General features: G+C 35.9%; 1 protein-coding gene across 2 annotated transcripts; it reads left to right on the top strand.

The window, feature by feature from the left end:
• Positions 1-273: 273 nt before the first annotated feature.
• Positions 274-21,106, top strand: CALB1 (calbindin 1). Of its 2 annotated transcripts, XM_028112095.2 has the most exons (11): positions 274-352; positions 898-974; positions 4,925-4,999; positions 13,550-13,633; positions 13,747-13,803; positions 16,803-16,880; positions 19,412-19,467; positions 19,553-19,592; positions 19,718-19,771; positions 20,591-20,662; positions 20,993-21,106. In XM_028112095.2, the coding sequence occupies exons 1-11, from the start codon at positions 274-276 to the stop codon at positions 21,104-21,106; spliced, it is 786 nt and encodes a 261-aa protein (XP_027967896.1). The 2 variants fall into 2 exon arrangements, with proteins under 2 accessions (XP_027967896.1, XP_027967903.1); XM_028112102.1 differs by lacking the exon at positions 4,925-4,999.
• The last annotated feature ends 617 nt before the right edge of the window (positions 21,107-21,723 follow it).

The following is a 21,723-nucleotide window of genomic DNA, read 5'->3' on the forward strand; positions in this document are numbered from 1 at the left end:
AGAGGCGGGAATGAGGAATGGGAGGCAGGAGGAGGCGTGGCCCGGCTCGGCCGTCAGAATAAATACTGAGAACTGGGTGCGGGGTGTGGAGAGAGAACTCCGGAGGACCGCCTGAGCCGAGCAGCACCGAGGACAGCTCCCGGCAGCATCCGCCCCCGTCTTCCTCCGCAGCCCAGATCTCTTTCACACACACACCCTGAGGTTCTTGCTCACCCCACACTCGCACTGACACACACGCATACTCATACACGCAGACACACACTCGGCTGTACAATGGCAGAATCCCACCTGCAATCCTCCCTGATCACAGCCTCACAGTTTTTCGAGATCTGGCTTCATTTCGACGCAGACGGTGATTATCTTCTCTCTTTTTAACTGTTTGAAGACCCCTTTGTCCCTGCCCTTTTCCACCCTTTCCCCTCCCCTGAGCCTCCTGATCCTATTATCCTTCGTTTCTTTACTTCTTCCCCCACCTCTCTAATCTTGTCTCTCCGGCTGGCTGCCAAAAACCATCAACTTTAAAGTTTATATATATTTTTCTATGTCATCCCAAAACCTTCAACTTTTTTTTTTTCTCTCCAAGAATGTTAATAGTAGGAAGGCGGGAGAGGAGGGGAGTGAGAGAACAAGCAGAGATTGGGGGACAATGCACCCTGAAGTTTCTATGGCTATATTTAACATCTGTACCATCCTCCTTTGCCCTTAGTGGGTCCAAACTTTGACACACCGAGAGAGCAGCGCCGCCGGGCTTCCGCATCCGCATCCTTTCAGGGTTAATCAATGTAGAGGCAAGAGAGGGCTTCGCGGGTGGCCAGAACTATAGCTGTCATGGAAATCGAAAGGGGCAGAAACTCAGAATGAGATGTATGATACCTGGGTGCCTCTTTGTCTTTGCAGGGAGTGGCTACCTGGAAGGAAAGGAGCTGCAGAACTTGATTCAGGAACTCCAGCAAGCACGGAAGAAAGCTGGATTGGTAGGTTTAAGTTTGCAACCAAGGAAAAAGACCTTCAACCTTAAAACATAAATATTCTGGAGTTTTTCATAATGAGCCAGCGAGATCAAGTGGTTTCCAGGCACTGTAGACTGAGGGAATGTAGATTTATTGACTGAGAAAGGAGAGAGAAAAAGCACCTTTCCAAATTGTATAAGGGGAAGATGAAAGGGGGAAAGAAAGAGATCCCCTAAAGGGAAAAACCTTACACTATGAAATCAGAGTTTTTAAAATATAGATTCTATACTTGTACTCGCTTTAATAATGCTTAAAAGTGTGGGTGCATGAGATCGTTTAGCAGATCACCTCCTCTTCGATAGAGTTCTACTAAGTAATTTTTAACTTCTCTTTAACTGCGTGAGAAGTGGGGGGGGGGGGTAGAAATACATTTCTGCCCCTTGGTGATCAGGAAACAGATCTGCAGATTACGGATCTCCTGTTTTATTGCTACTTATTATTGTGAGGTAGATGTGGTTGGACAGATAAGAAAATGTTCTGTCTTGACCTTTCTCACTGGGGGAAAGTTGGACAACTTGCAACATAATAATGAGCAAGAACTTAACAAGAAAGCTGTTCATTTCTGTTGAGAGGGAGAAACCCAAAAGTCAGAGATGTAAAAAGTAAAACAATTTTAAGAATTTCATGTATTTTAAAAAAGCAAAGCTTCTTTAAACAATTAATGGGGTCTTGAAAACAAGCTGTATTTGTGATTTAAGCCATTAAGTAATTAAATGACAATTCTTACCAATTATGAATAACTTCCTGTGGGCATAAATTTACCTAAGATGTTTTCAGCATAAAAATAAAATATACCGAGCTTTAGAACATAGATGGGATGATTGTACAGAGGAAAATAGGATAAGAATTTTACTAGTGTGTTGGGGTTTATGTAAGACTGCATTTCAGAACACTGTGTTGGATTTGGTCTAGTTAGAGGTTAATGATCTTTGGCCTTTTAACTACTGGCTAGAAATTTTACTTTACAGATTATATATAACTTTTATGTCTTTAGAGGAAAACATAGATGTGTGTGATCCTTTAGCAGATCACCACAAGGACTGATATATAGATAGATATTTTATAAATATGTGTTACTAATAGAGTTACCTTTTTGTTCTATCTAAATTGAAAATTGTGTGATACACATCCCTGTATAACATATTCAAAAGACTACCAGAGGACTCTAAAATGCATTATAATGCATTACAGAACTATCGGTTGCTTTCATGGACCAAATGGATTTAAAACCAGATAACACTCTGGGGATTGTTTTACCCAGATTTAATATTATATAAACGTGAAGGTATTGTAGATTGGGATCAAATAAAATAGAAAATGTTTTATGTACTTTCTGTACACCCTCCCCTCCTTATATATTACCATAAATAAATTCATGTATTATTATAGCTCTATATATCTTTGACTAATAAAGTAAAAACACTTCCTTATTTCATTTAAAAATATATATTTAAAATATCTGTTTGGAAAAATCTTACTTGCCATAAAATTTCAAATTAAAACATTGTAAGACACTTCCAGTAGCTAAATGATTATATTTTAATTTTTCTAGAAATAATTCTAATATTGTGATTTATTTTCAATTTAGAAATTCAAATGTTTAGAAATGACATTTTTTCAGATTTTTCTTTTTCTCTTCCCATTTTAATATTTGTACTTTTTTGTAAACAAATAACTTCAGTTAGAGTTCTAAGATTTTAAAGTTTTTTTTACTGCCCAGGCTCCAATTTTAGACTACTGGAAATTCTAATTATTAGATATTAATCCAAAAATAGCAGACTTTAGCACAAGTACAAGATTATATCAAATTGCTTAACACATTGATTGTTGAATATTTTTCTGGGTTATGTGTATAGGCTTTGGATAGTTAAAATCTAAATTGAGATCTGGTTTGAGAGGTTCATGTACTGGACAAATATGTCTGTAGTAGTAAACCTTTTACAAATTTCTTTTCTTCTTTTTTAGAACATAAAGACTAACCTTAAAAACCAGGTTTCTTTTCATTTCTGGCCACAGGATAACAAATTTCATTGTATTAATGGAAGCACTGTTTGGCATTTAAAAAATTTCACTAATATAATTATAAGTGAATATAACATTTTTTTAAAAGATTTTATTTGAGAGAGAGAGAGCACACAAGCAGGGGGAGTGGCAGAGGGAGAGGGAGAAGCAGGCTCCCTGTTCAGCAGGGAGCCAGCTATGGGGCTCAATTCCAGGACCTGGGATCATGACCCAAGCTGAGGGCAGATGTTTAACCAACTGAGACAGCCAGGCACCCCAAATGAATATAACAGTAATGAAATATAACAACCCAAATATTTTCAAAATTACTCTTTTATACTAAACATGGTATTGTCTTTAAATGTGCATTTTTATAAAGCTTTATTTTATTATCATTGTCTTTGTATTTTGTACTGTTTTAAAATGTAGATTTTGACATAATTACCACTCAAGAAACTCACAGACTAAATGTCAATTCTGCTAGTTAACCTAGTGGTACTATACGATTTTAAGGTTTAAAATCAAATTCTTTTTTGTTTACTTTAAGGTATGTGCAAAAAACAAAACTGAGGATCCCACTAATGTCAAGGGGTGAATTCTTTCCTTTTCTTACAGTTATTGCTGTAATAAAATTTAACAAATGCATATTACAATTAATCCATACAAGAGTTTTGTTTTAAAGACTACATTATAATTAAATTGCTTGATTACCATTTGTTACCTCAGTTCTACTAAAGATATTTACTTTGGTTCAAAAAGGATTCTGCAACAATTAGTAGTAATGATATTCAGCCTCAATATAACTCTTAAACTATATTAACCTACCTATCCCTAAAGCAAACTCATGGGAAAAATAATACCATCTTGTTAGTTATGAAAAAAAAACTAAGACCTTAATACACTTTCCCAAGGACATAGAATAGGACATTAGTAAAGGCTGACCTATTTTAAATTGGCTTCAGTTAATGCAACAGGGCTATCTAAAATGGGCTATGTTGGAGACCCAAGGGTATAAATTCAACTTCCTGAATACTAGTTCTATATTCAAATCACTAGTTTTACAGTTCATGGCCCTCTGTCAATATGTGAAGAGATTATGTAAGCAATAGAATAGATTGGACAAAATAATTCAAATGAGATGAAAGCATTCATTTTGTCCCCCTTAAACATATCTTCTTGTACTAAAATATGGGAGAGAAAATATCTCAGAAAAAAATGGAAACACTGGAAAAACCACTCCCTAAATTATTCTGGGAGGCAAAGATCCTAAACGTATAACCAATAGCTTACACTAGGGTTATCAAAATTGTCTATCTCTAATGAAAGTACAAATTGGTCTTTTATCTTATTTTTTTAATTTAATTATTCAATTTATTTAATCAGTAAATGCCACTTCTGTGTTGGAAACACAAAGACACTGGAAACACTGAAGAGTGACAATGTGAGGCACTCTTCAACATTCACATTTTTTGCTTGTCCAAACTGAAAACACCTATTATTACTTCCCATGGATAAAACATGTTAAAATAAGGAAAATGCTATAGGGCAATTAGTTGTAGCAATACAAAAGAATCTTTCCTGAAGCAAGAAATGTTTAAAGTACATTTTATTTGAATTCACTAAGTTATGAACTCAATAATTCTGACTACCTTTTTAAAGGATAGCATATTCTCAAAACTAATAGAAGATAAATATGTAATTGATTCAGAAATGATAATCAGAATCCTTTCATTTGAAACCAGTAAATACTGTGTATCAGTTATATCTTCAATTTTCATGAGAATCGTTCATCCGTGTGCATAATTCTAAATGGTTTCAATTCCAGTTTTTCTTTGCAGAAGTTATTAACACCATAAGAAGCATAATTGATAGTTTTTAAAATAAACTTCTTACCTTCTTTTATATAATTTTAGGAGTTATCACCAGAGATGAAAACCTTTGTGGATCAGTATGGGCAGAGAGATGATGGAAAAATAGGAATTGTAGAGGTAAGGAACTTACACATTTTTCTGACATACTATTAATCAATGAGCTTCATTTTGTACTTGAATCCAACTCAAACAGGATATGGCAAAACCAATTTGGAGAGGCTTATTTTGCCTAAGTAAAAATGTTATCTTCTCTTCAAAACTTAAAATCAAAATGCCCAGAAATGAAAGAGACCTTAGAGTTTGCCTAATCCAGAGCCTAAATTTAATACATTATGAAACCAAAATGTGGAGAGGTGAAATGATTTGCCTTTGGTCATGCACCTGTTTGCTGGCATAGGTACAGTTAGAAGCCCAGGTCCAACATTTCTGGATGGGTACCTATGCCATTACATTACCTTGCCTCACTTGGATAAAACACCAACCAAGTACATGGTTCATTGGTATTTCTTATTAACAGTGTAGAATTTTCTATATATTTGTAATCCCTATGACGATGGCAAAAAGCTGCATCCTGGTTCCTGAAATTCTATTTTAGACTGGCAGTTGACTATAGTAAAAACAAAGAACCAAAGAACTTAACTATAATTAATGAATATTTTATGATGTGTTATAGGAAAAGACTTCTTTTGAGTCTCTAAAAGATAAAACTGTGGGTGTCAAATCTTATCTTCTGACGAGGACTATTCCTATGGAGGACAACTTTTGTTTATGAATCAAGGAGGCCAGACTTTGATTATGCATCAGTTCTTTGGCATTCTCAGATTTGTGCAAGAGCTTTCTTTCTTTACTTTCTTTACTTTACTGTACTTTTTGAAACTCAGGTGTCCCAGCTACTTTATCTCTGCAACCTATTAGAGAAATTGAGTGGACAGCTTTGTCCATAAAAATTAATAAAGTTATATTTAAAAATATGCCAAATCAAAAGTATAATTATATTATAATACTTTTAGTGTATTAGGTTGTGATGTATTCTGTCTGTCAACAACATGTAGTAATGACTTACCTTCGATTCAGAGAATTAACCTGGCTTTCAATTAATTGATCTTATCTGTCACGTCATTGTGAAATACTTATTTTTAAGCAGCTACTACAAAAGGAGTTAAGAAAGGACATACTATTATTACCTTTGTAATTAAAACATTTCCCTGGAGTATACACTTTCCCCTTTGCCTATGTATAACTCATTACAATATAAATAGATAAATTAACAGTACTGGGACATACAGACTGACATAGAGGGCAACTAATCAAGATATGAAATCATTAAGGATAAGAAAATAACTTAAATCACCGTAAATGAGATGAGGTAAATCTATTCAAAATGAGTTGGAAAATCAAAAATCAGTGAAATTATAGATGTGGTTATTTCAAAGTTTGGCATACTTTATAATTCCAGTAGAGGAAGGACCATCATCTTATATTTAACATATTTCACCTTAAAGGACTCCAATGGTCTCAGCTATTTATTTTACTTGATTTCTTCAGTGATAGATTAAACAATAGTATAAAAAGCATGATCCAATTCACATGCATGTCACACTTTTAAAAGGACTCAATGCATGTTCTGAATCCAGGTTTTACTATACATTATATAATATAATCACTTATGAATTCTAATTTGAAGGCATATTTGAATGAGAGGCTGGGGGTCACTAGCAGATGCATTGTCCTGGAGGTTTGAGGAAAGAAGTTCCTCTAGAAGTTTGAGATAATGAACTATTATAGAAAAGTTTTGTGTGTGAGAAAAGGTAGGTAACAGAAGAGGTAAAGACGTTAACGAAGGCTAAAATGAAGAATTGAGGAACTTTTATACTAATCACAATAAGAAAATTTATATTAGTATGACAATATACAATTTCTAAAATACATTCTCTCATTTGATCCTCATGACAAAATAAAGCAAGCCTAAATATAATATAAGGACCTATTTCTATAGCTGGGGAACCTAAGGCTTCAATAGAGTTTGACTAAAGTTAAAGAAAAAATAAGAAATAAATGGTGAAACATCCAGAACCCAGCCATGTTCCTCTAAACCACTCTACCTTCTTTAAATAATAAATAATCTGAGCATTTTCTGCATTCAGAGAAAATAGTTTCAAGCTTCAATTGGTTGATTACTTAGGGCAGCTTAGCCTAGTTGAACAGGATGCACAAAGTATAGGGGCACCTGGGTGGCTCAGTTGTTAAGCGTCTGCCTTCGGCCCAGGTCATGATCCCAGGGTCCTGGGATCAAGCCCCGCATCGGGCTCCCTGCTCTGCGGGAAGCCTGCTTCTCCCTCTCTCACTCCCCCTGCTTGTGTTCCTGCTCTTGCTATCTCTATCTCTGTCAAATAAATAAATAAAATCTTTAAAAATAAAAAAAGGATGCACAAAATATAGCGAAATTATCCAGTCAAAGCATTTGAAACATGATGTGGGCAAAACTTTCGGATCAGCTGAAGAAGAAATAGTCTAAAGGGAGAGAAACTTTCTAATACATTCTTATGTGTCTCACTTAACTATTCCAGGACACAGAATTTTTTGCTGGATGGGACTCCGGGAAAAACTAGCCAAAATTCCTCATTTTAGGATGAAGAAACTGAAACCCAGAAAGGTTAAATGATGTGTCCAAGGTCCCAGTGTCAGGGAGTGACAACATGTGTATACAAGCCTAGATCTAACCATGATTCCAGAATTCTTTTCATTAATCTGATTTATCAGCCACATGCAAGGGGAGGGGTGGAGTGGTGATTAGTTGGAGAGAAGAGAATTAGAATGGATAAACAGAAAGAATGATCACTGCAGGAGTTCATAGGCATGTTGATTTGGTCTAGGGTGGGTAAGTAGGAGTGAAGAGAGTAAAGAGGTTCTGAAAATCATTGGAAAGAAGAAATTCAAAGTTACAGATTACATGTTGAAAACGAGGAAAGGAAGAGTGGGAATGCCCAAATTTATAACATGTCCTCCAGTGTCACCAGGAAGTTGTATAAAATGAAGTTCATCTTTTCTTTTTCCAACTTGACATTTATCACTTGCTAAGAAATCCTATATATAATATGGGACACAAATACGCACTCTCCAGCCAGCCATGATGGAATGGGAAACCCCATGTTTTCCAAAATTTATAATAATCTACCTACTCACATCAAGATAATGTAGCTTTAGTGTTCAGAGGGAAAAGAAGTTAGTTGTTCCTATATATTTAATAGGTATAATGATGGGCTCCTCAAAATCTAATCAAGGTAGGGGCACTTGGGTGGCTCAGTCGTTAAGCTGCCTTCAGCTCAGGTCATGGTCCCAGGGTCCTGGGATTGAGCCCCACATCAGGCTCCCTGCTCTGCAGGAAGCCTGCTTCTCCCTCTCCTACTCCCCCTGCTTGTGTTCCCTCTCTCCCTGTGTCTCTCTCTGTCAAATAAATAAATAAAATTTTTTAAAAAATCTAATCAAGGTAAACCAAATGATATTCATGTGGTAGTCCGCTTTCCTATTGGAAATAAGCTAAAGTGATTTGACTTTAATTGAAATATGTTGTTCAAAAGATCAGAAAATATAGTGATTTTCAAAGTTCTATCCTGAAGTGGACTGACCTTCCCAACAACATGCTTTTGCTATCTAGAAATATATAAAATGAAGGGGAGTATATAGATGTCGTTCTTCTGAACTTTTAAAATTTCATGTCTTTAGATTTTAAAATTCACACAAATATAGTTCATTTATAAAGAGATTGTTAATATGAACTCAAAACAGGAGCACTGAAATTCTGAGATACTTTAACAAATACCATGACAGTCAAAAAATGTTCTAAATTTATTCAGACTAATAGCTCTATTGCAGGGAAGGCTGATTAAAATAATTAGAAAGGAAGACTCAATGATTCAACAGTAATATATGTACCAAAGAAGAAATTTCTGGTAAATATAGATATTTCCCTTAGTTGGATATCAACTCTCTAAGCCTTTCACCTGATCCCTTGGGCAACGTGTGGGGAAACTACCATCCTCTTCAATTTTTTTGTATCTGTTTGTCCAGGTCAGTGAATCCACTGGAAAAAAAAAAAGATCTAAAAGCTATTTAAATACTAAAACTGTAACATCTCTCCCAGGGAAGCAGACACTCCTTTCCCTCTTTTCTTCCACAGTAGGATTTGAGCACGTGAGTTTAGCTATAGTGAATGTAATTTTTCATGGCAGACTACTTTACCACCTCAGAATTTGGGGAAATGATCCACAGTAAAAGTCAGATTAAAAACTTCCCTCTGGATAAATATTTTTAAATGATTAGGAAAATGTTTTTGATTGGAGATTTTAATGGAGGGTGATGGTTAAAGACAAAGGCCTCAAAAGTCAAGAAAGTCAGACGGTCAGATTTCAAATCTGGTTCAAACTAAATGATAGCAGTTCATTTATTCTCTCTGCCTGTTTCTTTGTAAACAAGGATGGTATATAAGTACCAACATCAAATGTGATAAAGCATGTCAAACAAATACGTCAACGCTGGCATACTAAAAAGCTCAATAAATGTATTTGCTATCATTATTTTTAAAAAAACTGAAAATCTACACCATTCTTCTGAAGGCCAAGACTTTTAATCACTTCTTATATAACTTTTCATATTCAAATATTAAACTCAACTAGCCTTAAATTTATATAAGATTGTTTGCCTTCCAAATTTCCTGGAATCATTTAATTGCCTAGGAAAAATACTTCTCTGGTTCCCAAATGAAAGAACTGAATTCTTTGTTAATATGTGTTGAAAGAGGTTAGCATGTACCATGAATGTCTTCAGGATTTAAGAATTATGCCTCATGTGTGCTTTGACTTATTTTGCTCATTTATGTTTTTAGTAAAATTTCCCTTTGTGTGTGCTCTCTTAGCACCTAATACTTAGATTTATCACTACATCTCCTTTTTTGAAATTGTGGGAATAATGTTTGAAATTATCTGCCTCCCTATAAGGTTCTTACCCACAGTGACTATGAATCCCCAGTATCCAGCACAGTGCCTAGTAGGTTCTGAATCATACCTCTATGAGATATAGCAAAGAATTTCAACCTACTCCAAAACATAAGACGAGGGTTCTACATTATGCCTAGGAATAGAACAAAAATGTAAAAACCCTGTGACATGCTCAGTTCCCTGGGAAGCAGATCTAAGTAGAAAATTATCAATAAGGAAATTTATTAGGAAGTGTTCTTGGGACCATACCTGTTGAGGGGAAATGAAAAGAACAGGACTGGGCAGAGGGAGAGAGTGGGCCATAATACAGTCTCAACAGAGGCTTCAGCTAACCCTACAGTGGGCTCGAAAGCTGCAACGGCCCTTCACAGAAGTCCCAAATTGAATGAGAGGGCTGTGCCTTTTTCTCTTCATGTGGATCAGTCATAGGACACAGGGTCTTTGGGAAGGCAGCTCTCTTCAGCCTAGATAATCTCCCAAAGGCTCTCCCAAAATAACACTCCCAGCACCTAAAGGGAGCTCTGGGTAGATTATCACAATATCCACCCCAAACCTATCCACAATTCAGTAATAAGTCAGTAATAATTATCTCCAAAGGAACTTTATTTACAGCCTATGCTGACCCTAGACAATAGTCAATTGCCTTCATTCATAAGTTCAGTAAGGTATTCACTGACATTTTTGCAGGTTCTGGGCAAAGAAACAGTAATAAGACATAGACCCTATCCTCAAGATGTGTGTAGTCTTCATATATCTAGGGGAGACAGGCAAACTTTTACATCCCCACTCTCAGTGACAGGCACCAGTTCTTACAACAGAAGCTCCGAGGAATTCTGGTCACAACTATCTGCCTTCTACTTATTGCCTTGATATTCTTCCTTCTTTTCCAACCCATAACGAAGTTTTGGGAGTTCATAAAAGAGCAGGCAAGCAGCCCAAGGATTAAGAAATTACCAATAACCTTGGATCAGGCAGTATTGAATACTTCCATGGACAGCAGGGACTTAGCAAATGTGAGAATAAAGCAGCCTTACTTGACACCTTCAATAAAAGACCTCTCCTACTTTGTAGATATGCTCTAAAACACTAGATCTGGAGAGTTACTGCACCCAGCTCTGAAATTTAAACATTGATTCCCAATATATTGATGAAAGCATCAATAGCAGAACCATTACATTGTGAAACAAACCTTTAAAAAGATGATTTATGTTCACTATAGTTACATCCTATCCACACATATTCATTGCTTCTCTTTTAGCGGCTGGCTTGTCTTATTATAATCTTTTAAATGTTTGAGATGCATTCTCATGTCTAAAATAGGATGGCTCTATATTCAGTTTAACATTAACAGTTCAAATTAATAGATTGAAAATGTGCATGTAGATAGAATCTGTATCTTTTTAAATAATGAAACTGAGGAGGACCAAAATGGCATGGGAAAAGAAATACACATTTATACTATATATGCAGAACAATTTTACTGCCTCTATATTTGGCATTTTAGAGAACTCTAAACTTTATGCAAGTTATATGAACTTTAATTTTTGAAACAAAGATGTTTGAATTTTCCCTTATTTTACATTTAGTAATTGCTTACTAGTTCGTTCTTTTATTTTTTTTCTCTATTCATGTATTTGGAGGATTTTGATAAGTATAATTTTTTAAGAAAAATTATTTTTGGTGAAAATACAGTTATTAAAATTCAAGCAATATAGAAAATTGGAATGAAGATAGTAAAAACAAATACTATAAATCAAGTTAGGTAGGTATTTTTAATGAAGTAAAATTATCAACCAATCCCCAGCATTTATGTCAGACATATAACGTGTTGAGCACCACCCTGGGCATTCAGGAGATGCAAACAAAGCATGGTCCCTGCCCTCCCGAAATGGATGGTTCAACAACAGCTTACAAAGTGGTATCTGACAAGTTACATACCAATAACTAAAAGAATTGGCATTAGCTATTTCTTATTTCCTATATGAATGCTTATGTTATTGCACAACTATACTAGGGACCTTTATTCCAAAATAAGAAAATGTCTTCTGACAGAGTCATGTTAACATTCTAGTAAGATATATGCCCCTGTTCCTTAGTTTCACCTCCATATGTAATATCTATAAGCTGAATGGATCTAATTTGAGGTATTATTTTAAAGACCTAAAAACAAGTTAAAGGACATATTATAAGGGCATAAAAAAACCAGAGATTACTTGCATATAAATTGAAATGATCCATTTTATGTTAGAAATTTTTAAGATACCTAAATGGGTGAAATTTTTTTTTTAAAGGGACAGGGGGAGGTAAACTTTCCTATAATTTGGTAGAAATTTTGGAACTAATACTGAACTTAAGGTTGATCCATACCACAGGTGCTTGGTCTAAAATCCAGGGACAAGGGTCCATGCATGAACCTCAAGGAAATTAGATGAAACATAGTATGCATAGGTTCATTCTTTAATGGTGAAGACAGAGTGATTCTAACAAATTCTCAAAGTCCTTTTGAACCTAGTACATTTAAGAGACTTTGGTTTCTACTTCAACTCCTTATTTTAGTGATGAGGGTACTAAGTTCCAGAAGTGGCTGAGGGAGTTGCTGGGGACCATAGCTAATTAGCCGCTGAGCCAGGAATAGAACCCATGCCTGCAGTGGGGCCATCAATCCAGCTCCCTCCCTCCCTCCCTGCATGTAACAGATAGATTACAGTCATCTTAAAATGGGATCTGGAGCCCTTTGTGCCAAAAAAATAAATAAAGGAGGGGGGGTACTAAAGTTACAAAATGAGAACTAAGGAGGCAGGTCATAGGGTCATGAAATAGAGATCATAAACCCAAGCCCTGGATTCTGACAGTGGACATCCTCTTAGCTAAAACCAACAGTTTGAGAACTGTTTTTTCCTATTACTGTTCAATTTCCACTCTTCATCCTGAATTGTCTTTTCCACCTCTCTTTTCACTGCCTTATAACTGTCTTCACTTTATCTTTTTTTTTTTAAGATTTTATTTATTTATTTGGGGGGGGCAGAACGAGAGGGAGAAACAGACTCCCCACTGAGCAGGGAGCCCGATGCAGGGCACAATCCCAGGACCCTGGGATCATGACCTGAGCTGAAGGCAGACGCTTAACCCCCTGAGCCACCCAGGCACCCCTGTCTTCAGTTTATCTTCCCTGCTTCTCTTAGGCTTTCCCCTCAGATCTGGGAATGCATTTTTTTCCCTTCCTTCCTTTACCCTACATTCGCATTTCTCATAATTTCTTTCCTCCTATGGGACATATATGTCCCCACATATACCGCATTCTGTGCACCCTGAGGAGAGCAACACTGCTCTGTGGCACAGAAGAGAGGAAGGGTTCAAGCCACTGGGATGAATCTGCGTGGATGTCCAGCAGAGGAGGAGTGGTCAAACCAGTGCTATCTGAGCTTTTTGAGCACAACTGCTGCAGCCACCTCACTGACCAGACAGCCCCATCACGCACGGCCACCCAAGCATTGGAAAAGACAATGGCTCTCTGAGGGAACAATGTATCAGAAAGGGAAAGTCAACCCAAACGTTTTTCCTCTCCTAGTTTTCTAGGCAATAAAACTGCCTCTAATAAGTATATTCAAGAAAAATTTAGCAGGAAGTAATGACAGAGGCTTGCTTCCCTTACAACTTTTTAAATCTTTTTCAGTTGGCTCACGTATTACCCACAGAAGAGAACTTCCTGCTGCTTTTCCGAGGCCAGCAGCTCAAGTCCTGTGAGGAATTCATGAAGGTAAAACAGACCTCTGTCCAGGAGGGAGGTCTTCAGAAAGCTGCTTAGTGTAGGAAAATTGTTCGCTTTTTTTTTTAATGTGTTTGGTTTTCCTTATCCAAAATTACTTACAGACATGGAGAAAATATGATACTGATCACAGTGGCTTCATAGAAACTGAGGAGCTTAAGGTAAGCAAACAAAAACCTGTGCTAACTTTTTTCCCTTTAAATAGAATTACGAACTCCAACGTTTTTTAAAAAACCTCCCACAAAAGAAACTTCTGTTGAGCAATGGCACATTTTCACCCACTCTTCCACATTGTTAATGAAGTACCCGATTAAAAAAAGGGACTTCAAGTACTTTTTCAAATTCTACTCAGCAATGCAAAAAAATTAGCATTTTCTGTGGTATAAACAAATGGTTATGCTAGATAGACAGATATAACAATATCCTGAGCCAAATAAGATGCTCCTTTTCATTGAAATTTGCCATTTTACTTCATAAATTAAATATAAATAGATTTCTCTCTCAAGAGAAAAGAAACAATGGTTGGACACCTACTATATGTTATGCACATTATTTTATCTAATCTTTGTGAGAGTTCTGAGATTAGTACTACCCTTATGAGGAAAAAAATTAAGAGGAGTTTAGTGATATACGGAGGCCACACAGAAAGAAGACGCTGGGCTGCAATATTTAAACCCAAACTCCTCTGCCTCCAAGTCTCCTACCCATTCCATAAAACCTCCTGCCTCTCAACAAGAACAACAAAGTCCTAATATAATCTAACTTCTGAAAGATTGTAACTTTGAAAATGAATTTGTGAGTTCATCTCTCCCAGATGTACAGAGGAGCTGGTGGGGGAGGAAAGGACACAAAGGAGAAGGCAAAGAGATTTAAAAACCAAGTTATTCTGTCTGGTTTTTTTCATCTTTTAAATGGGGACAATAACACCTTCCTCTCAGATTTATTGTGAAACTCAAGTAAAATTCTGTATCTGAAAGATTTTGTGAAATACACCAGGTACAATACATTGTATTATTCATGAACTCAATAATTTACTAGTCTTTCAGAAGTATGGCAACGTTCTTCTTTCTCTCGTTTCCTTAAATCGACCCTAAGATTTCTCGGTCCAGAGACCCTCTTCTGTCCACCTTCAGGATAAAGAGTAACTAAAAGGGAGGCAAATTAATACTTACGTGGCAGGTATAATATTAGGTGCTTGAAATTATTTTAAGATTTAATCCTCTCAGAAAACCTGCAAAGAGGTATTATTCCCGTTATACAGAGAAACTGAAATTCAGAGAGATTAGATAATTTTTCAATGTTACCTAGCTGCTTATGAAAGAATCTAGACTATCGGATAATGCTAATAATATTTTTTTCCGCCACAACACCACATGCTTCCAAACTTCAGTCATCAAGAGCTACCTCTCCTCTTGTCAACTGTAGAAATAGGAATATCAAACCCAGTTTCCTCATCATGGTTTAACACGGCTTGAGTCATATAGTCACATACAATTTTAGAGATGGAACTGGGACATTTGCACCACTGTAAAATTGCTAAAACACAATCAACAGCAGCCTCTTGGAAATATAAACATTTCTAATGTGAAAACAATATATTTTATACAAACCTGCAGCACAACCTGGAGCTCACAAGGTGACAGTTAAGCTATTGTGTTTTTATTCCATAGGACAAAAAAAACAATCTTTTAAAAATCATTTCAAGTTCATCATGAAAACCTTAGCTCATTTCTAATACTGACCTTCTTTGTTCTACATTTTATTCTCAGAAAGAGATTCTAAATAGAAGTCCTCCTCTCTGGGGAATTTTGAAGAGAAGTTGGTATTCTTTTTTAATGGATCTTTCAAGAAAGCTAATTTTAAGATCCATAATAGAGTAAAACATCACTTGCTCTTAGACACGACTTTGAATCTCAGCGTCCCGAGGTTTCTCCCAGGCTATTTTTGTGACCACCATTTTAGTCTCTGGTGAGGCTTTTTAACCCAATTAATCTCTGACAAAAGACTCATAAGGCTCAAAAATAAAATTCACCCCCAATAGATAACTTTGAATTTTCCATGCTTCACTTTGGATTTGAAATGGAATGCTTGAAATGAAAATACATTTAATCAAACCAAGAAAAAGGTCTCCTTCCTCAAAAAGAATAAAGTTTAAATCAGCCCAGCAGAACAGGTACATTTGGGAAGAAGATAAACCACTGTAGAACCAAAGAAACCCAATCCCTCAATATATCCAAACACAGTATCTACTTAGTTTTCCATAACTGCATTAATTCATTTTTTAAAAAAAATAAAGGAGTCACAAATGAACAGCACTAGACAAAATTGAATATTATATGCCTAAGTGCTAACACTGTCATTTATGTGGATTTTGTAAAGCTTTTGATTTATTTCTGTTTAAAATTAACTCCCTCCTAAACTCCAACTGTCAAATTAATAATTATCTTTTCTTCATCCTTCCCACAGTAATCTCTATTTTAATATGATTCTCATACCCTTCAAGGATTAGAGATCATCATCTGTGACCAACTGTCTTAGTCTGAACAGCCAGCTGAAGCATTCTAACCAAGGTGTTTGGGGACTGCATTCAGCCCAAAAGCTACGTGACTGGCCCTTCAGAGAAACAAGCTTCCTACTGTCTATAAGCTGATGTGAAAATACAGTTTGTGAGGCAGAAAATGCACTTGAAATTAGAGGTAGCTCTCCATCTGGCTTACTAATAATTTTCCCTCATGTTACAAAGGCAGAGAGAGGGCCCTTGTGTTTCTTAGGAAAAAGCCATATGAGATTTTATGAAGACATCATTATGTACAAATGCACCCATTGGGCCGGCTGGTAGACAAGCTTGTACTCACATTCCTACACAGTGTGCAATCCAGATACACATTTAATTGAAGTCATAAAAGCAGTATAACAGACCACAACAGATCAGGTCTCAGTAAAAGGCAGATATCGTACCTGTCAAAGGCAGCATCATGGCTGGAATACCAAGTGAACCAAGTGGAATAATCTCCCTTCTAAGGTCCTCTCCTTACCCAGTTCTAGCCTCAAAAAGAGGCTTTCTTTGCATTCTTGGGACGTTCCATTTCAAGGCAGGCTGAAATGGAAACAGACTGTAAGTTACTTGTGACATTTATCTGAGTATTCTTTGTCTTAACAGAACTTTCTAAAGGACCTGCTGGAAAAAGCCAACAAGACTGTTGATGATACAAAGCTAGCTGAGTATACAGACCTAATGGTAAGACTGATCTTAGATAGTAGCCAAAACCCTATATTACTGTTCTTGTTAATTCTCAAGGCTATGGAGGATGAAATAAACCATGTGGGTATACCTGTATACAGGTATCATTTCACTTGAAAAGTGAAATACTTAAGGATGTTTACACCTTGTAAGGCTGAGTGCTGTCGTCATTGGATTTGAGGTTCAACACATGAGCATTTCCTTTCTTGTGGAGGTAGATAATTTATATCTATCAAAAGATCATTCATTTTTCTTACAAAGCCAGTGTATCACTAAATTATATAATTTATACACATGGAAGTTACATTGTAGATATATAAATTAGATAACCAAAAACATTTTGGAGGTTCTGAATCCGTTTTTATCATGACTCACAAAATCATAAATTTTGTTAGAGTTGAAACAAAACTTACTGCTACTTTATTCATTGAGTGACTAAAAAAAAAAAATGGGTATTTTAGAATACTGTCTTGGTGCTTGGGTGAGGAGTTCCAAATGTACCCTGACACTGATGCTATGATAAATAGCGTAACCAAGATCTCTTATAGAATATTGATAATAGAGGGGCGCCTGGGTGGCTCAGTTGGTTAAGTGACTGCCTTCGGCTCACGTCATGATCCCAGGGTCCTGGGATCAAGCCCCGCATCGGGCTCCCTGCTCAGCGGGAAGCCTGCTTCTCCCTCTCCCACTCCCCCTGCTTTTGTTCCCTCTCTTGCAGTCTCTGTCAAATAAATAAATAAAATCTTAAAAGAAAAGAATATTGATAATAGAGCCAAGGAAACTGCTTTACACATAGACCTTCAATGTTTTAGGGATGAAAAAATTTATGAAGTTCTAGATAGAATAATCCAGTGCCCATGAATTTCATTAATTTCAAGTAGTAGTTTCCTCATTTTGACTCATAGCATTAGACTATAGGAAAAGTCTTTGCCAAACTGATTCAGCTATGGGCCAATATTTTGGCAACATTTTAATTTTTTGAAATTCAGGCAAAATTTTAAATTGTCCAAATCAGTACATATATTTATATATGCTTTAAGTACTGTAAAGGTACAGTGAATTCTTACCTTACAAATTTACATAAATAACCCACAAAACAAGTGTATATTATAAAAATTATGTTCTATTAGATTTATAAAGGAGTTAGACTTTTTAGTTACCCTGGAAAGTCATTTTATACAAGGTTTGATTATAAACCTGTTATGAGGTTTACTTTCAACCTGTCAGCCTACTTTTATGCAGGGGGGGAAAAAAGAAACCACTAGAACTTTACTATTGTCTTATTCACTATAGAATATTATAAAGTGGGACTAATCTTTAATTTCAAAACAATTAAAAATTTTTCATTGCAAGGAAGCATCCTCTTTGATCCACTTATGGGAAATGGACAATAACCTACATTCCTAAATTTTGTTTTGTGCCAGCCTTATGGGATGTCTATTTAAAGCAAAGACTCCTTTTGAGGTAGAAATTTGAAGCAGTCTTTTAAAAACTACTCAGATGGGAGTTTTCCCCCTGTTGGACTGGCCTGGCATATCTGATTCAATGTCCTAAACCAGTTCAAATCCGAGATGCAAATTAATCGGGAACTAATTAAGATTTAAATATATACATAGGGAAATATTCCCCTATGGACACTAAATTGCATGATCAAGTGTCCAGTGTCTGGGTAGACAGTTTGATGATATCAGAACTTACGGTCAACAGTTTATAAAACGTGTCAGTATCAGACCCTGAAAAAATCTCCCTCCTACAAAGAATTCTTACATTTCAAACCATAGACTGTTCTTTTTCTCCCTAAAGAGACTTCACTAAACCTATAACCATTATGACCCTGATCATATTCCTTTTTGAAAAAACAAAAATAATGTTGTGTAGCATCAAACTTCATTTTAATACAGCTCATCTATAGGCCCTCCATGTATTATAGTATAAGCAATAGTTGCTACTTTCTAAAAATATGCATGCTTCCTGGATAAGGGTATGAGGTTACTTATATCTGGATGGGTCTTGGTATAGGATGTGAATGTAAGTGTGATGAGGAGGTATCTAGTATCCAAGGGAAAATAAAACTGAAAATTAGTCAAAAATTCTGTTCTCTAAGAATTTACTCATACTATCTGCCTATTGCTTCTCTTTGTACTTTTACGCTCTAAAAGAGGGAGACAAATATTTATTTTCATATCATTGGTTGGAGAATTCTAGAGTATGCTATATACTGCCAGACACCATCTCTCCCACATCTTGACAAATATACATATTTGCAAGAAATATAAATTACGGTATTCTAGAATCTAACTAAGATCACTACTACCCTGTTTGACTATTCTATATTGTCCTGACAAACCTTGGCAATTGACCCAACTTAAAGAACTGAAAATTTGCACTCCAAGTTTAATAAAAGCTAGTTTCTAGAATTTTACTGTCTATATGAGTAATTGATAACTCAAAGTGCTTTACTTTGAATTTTCTTCTTCCTGCAATAAATCATTCTTCAGTGGTTACAATAATAACATTCTGTCTTTCAGCTGAAATTATTTGATTCAAATAATGATGGGAAGCTGGAATTAACTGAGATGGCCAGGTGAGTTTAGGAAGTATACAGGTATTATAATAAGTTGATCCTCGTCCAAAAAAAATCTAATCTATTAATATTTCTCTCTCAAAAGGTTACTACCTGTACAGGAGAATTTTCTTCTTAAATTTCAGGTATTTCTCTTTTCCCTACCATAAACAATATTTTCCTTGAAAAGTTAGGCTGTGGGAGATTTGCCAAGGGAAATGCAATTAAATATAATAGTAGCATTTTAACCTTTGCTCTCTTTATCATCCAGGGAGTCAAAATGTGTGGGAAAGAGTTCAATAAGGCTTTTGAGTTATATGATCAGGTAAAAGTTCTTTCTTATCTATAATTTGATTGTTTAGAAGAATTTGGAAGATCCTCACTTGCGGCAGGGGGGAAACCCTCAAACTCAAGGTCCATATTAAAAGAAACATGAGCTATTAAAATTACTCAGCCAATTTATTCTTGTCATAGGAAATGTAGTACAGTATGTCCCAATTAGATGAATCTTGATTCAAGTCCCTTGCTACAATTTATCTATTTTCAGGCTTTGAAAAAGATACCAAACTCCTCTAAACCTCAATTTCCTCATTTGTAATCTGGAGATCATACCCACTTTACAGGGCTGGATGAGGATTAAGTTAGTTGAAAATATCCATCAGAATCCTCCCCCATGTAATAGATGGTAACATCTGTCAATAGTTACCATCCTTTATTTTCTTCTAATTTCTCTCCTCCTGGACCAAACCTGTCGTCTGTGGGCTCTGGCACAACACTGCCACTACCTGGTGTGATGCAGGCTAGCACATGGCTTCCCCAGGCCTCAGGGTCCTGGGGGACATATTTATGGCCAACTAATGACTTCAACAGGAGGTGATACTGTTAACATAAAGTGAAACATTATATATGAAAGTACTTCAAAAAGTTCAAAGTGTTTTATAAATGTAAGGTGCTGCATGAGAGGCAATTCACATGTATTTTGGGCCTTTGGAGCAATTAAGAATTTTGAGGGTCTGACATTAAGATGTTGGAATATCTGCCAAGTATGCAGTAGGGAGACTTTCTGAAGAATCAGCTATTTTATTACATTCCCCATTATTGTCCAGTTGGTTGTATACTGGTTTATTTATTTCTGCTCCCTCAGGATGGCAATGGATACATAGATGAAAATGAATTGGATGCTTTACTGAAGGATCTGTGTGAGAAGAATAAACAGGTAATCTAGTGACCATGCCACTTACTTCTTAAGCAGACTATAAGGATCCATCCAGAAGTACCACACATCCTTTTTTGGAAATCTACTTTAAAGATTTATAGAGCAGCAGAAGTAGAATTCAATTCTTAACCTGATTTGGTACTGGTCCACAACAGTATAACTGATAAATAGATTTTAAAACAACTTTGCGATTATTCACATTTGGGGAAGAATTTAATCTAGCTCTGAATGGATTGATGTAACAAGCAGTTTTCATCCTACATTTTATCACTTGACAGTGGTTAACTTCCATATTTAGCTGGATAACAATGCCATCTATATTCTATACAGGATCTGGATATTAATAATATTCCAACATACAAGAAAAGCATAATGGCTTTATCGGATGGGGGGAAGCTGTACCGAACGGATCTTGCTCTCATTCTCTCTGCTGGAGACAACTAGATTTGGTGACCATGACCATTTACTAGCGATACATTGTATCTAAAAAATAACTGTGCACTATAAGGGAGTAGGCTATATTTTCTTTTGTATCTGTAAATTTAACTGCATATAGATGATTACCCAGGATATGTGGCACATTCTTTTCAGCTTGTTTCTACAATGTTTGTAATGTACAGTTTTTGTAACTACATGACTGAAAAAGGAGAAAGTCTTAGGCTTAAGTCAGCCAATAGACCCAATTGAAAAAAAAAATAACCGAATATATTCTTGCTTTCATAAATATAGTTGGACAAGATTTCCCTGAAAATTCCACTAGGATTAATCTATAAAATTCTAGTCTCTGATGTGTAAATGCACATTTGTCACTGATTAGAATTATACCTAACAAGTTACCATTTCAGACAATCATAGGTCTGTCCCACAAAATAGTCTTAAGCTGTATTTCCAATTATTAGGAAGAATGTGCTTTTGCATCTAAAAATACCAAAATATCGATCAATAGTTAGTTATTTGTGGCTCTATGAGGTTAACAGTCTCACTAGACAAGACTTAGTTAATTAATCAACAATACATCTACTGCTTGAATCCATACCAAGCTATTGGTTCGTTAATCTGAT

This window comes from Eumetopias jubatus, unplaced genomic scaffold, assembly GCF_037043125.1.
Source record: "Eumetopias jubatus isolate StellerSeaLion01/CBP00866 unplaced genomic scaffold, mEumJub1_p1.0 scaffold_4, whole genome shotgun sequence".
In the NCBI taxonomy this organism is placed as follows: Eukaryota; Metazoa; Chordata; class Mammalia; order Carnivora; family Otariidae; genus Eumetopias; species Eumetopias jubatus.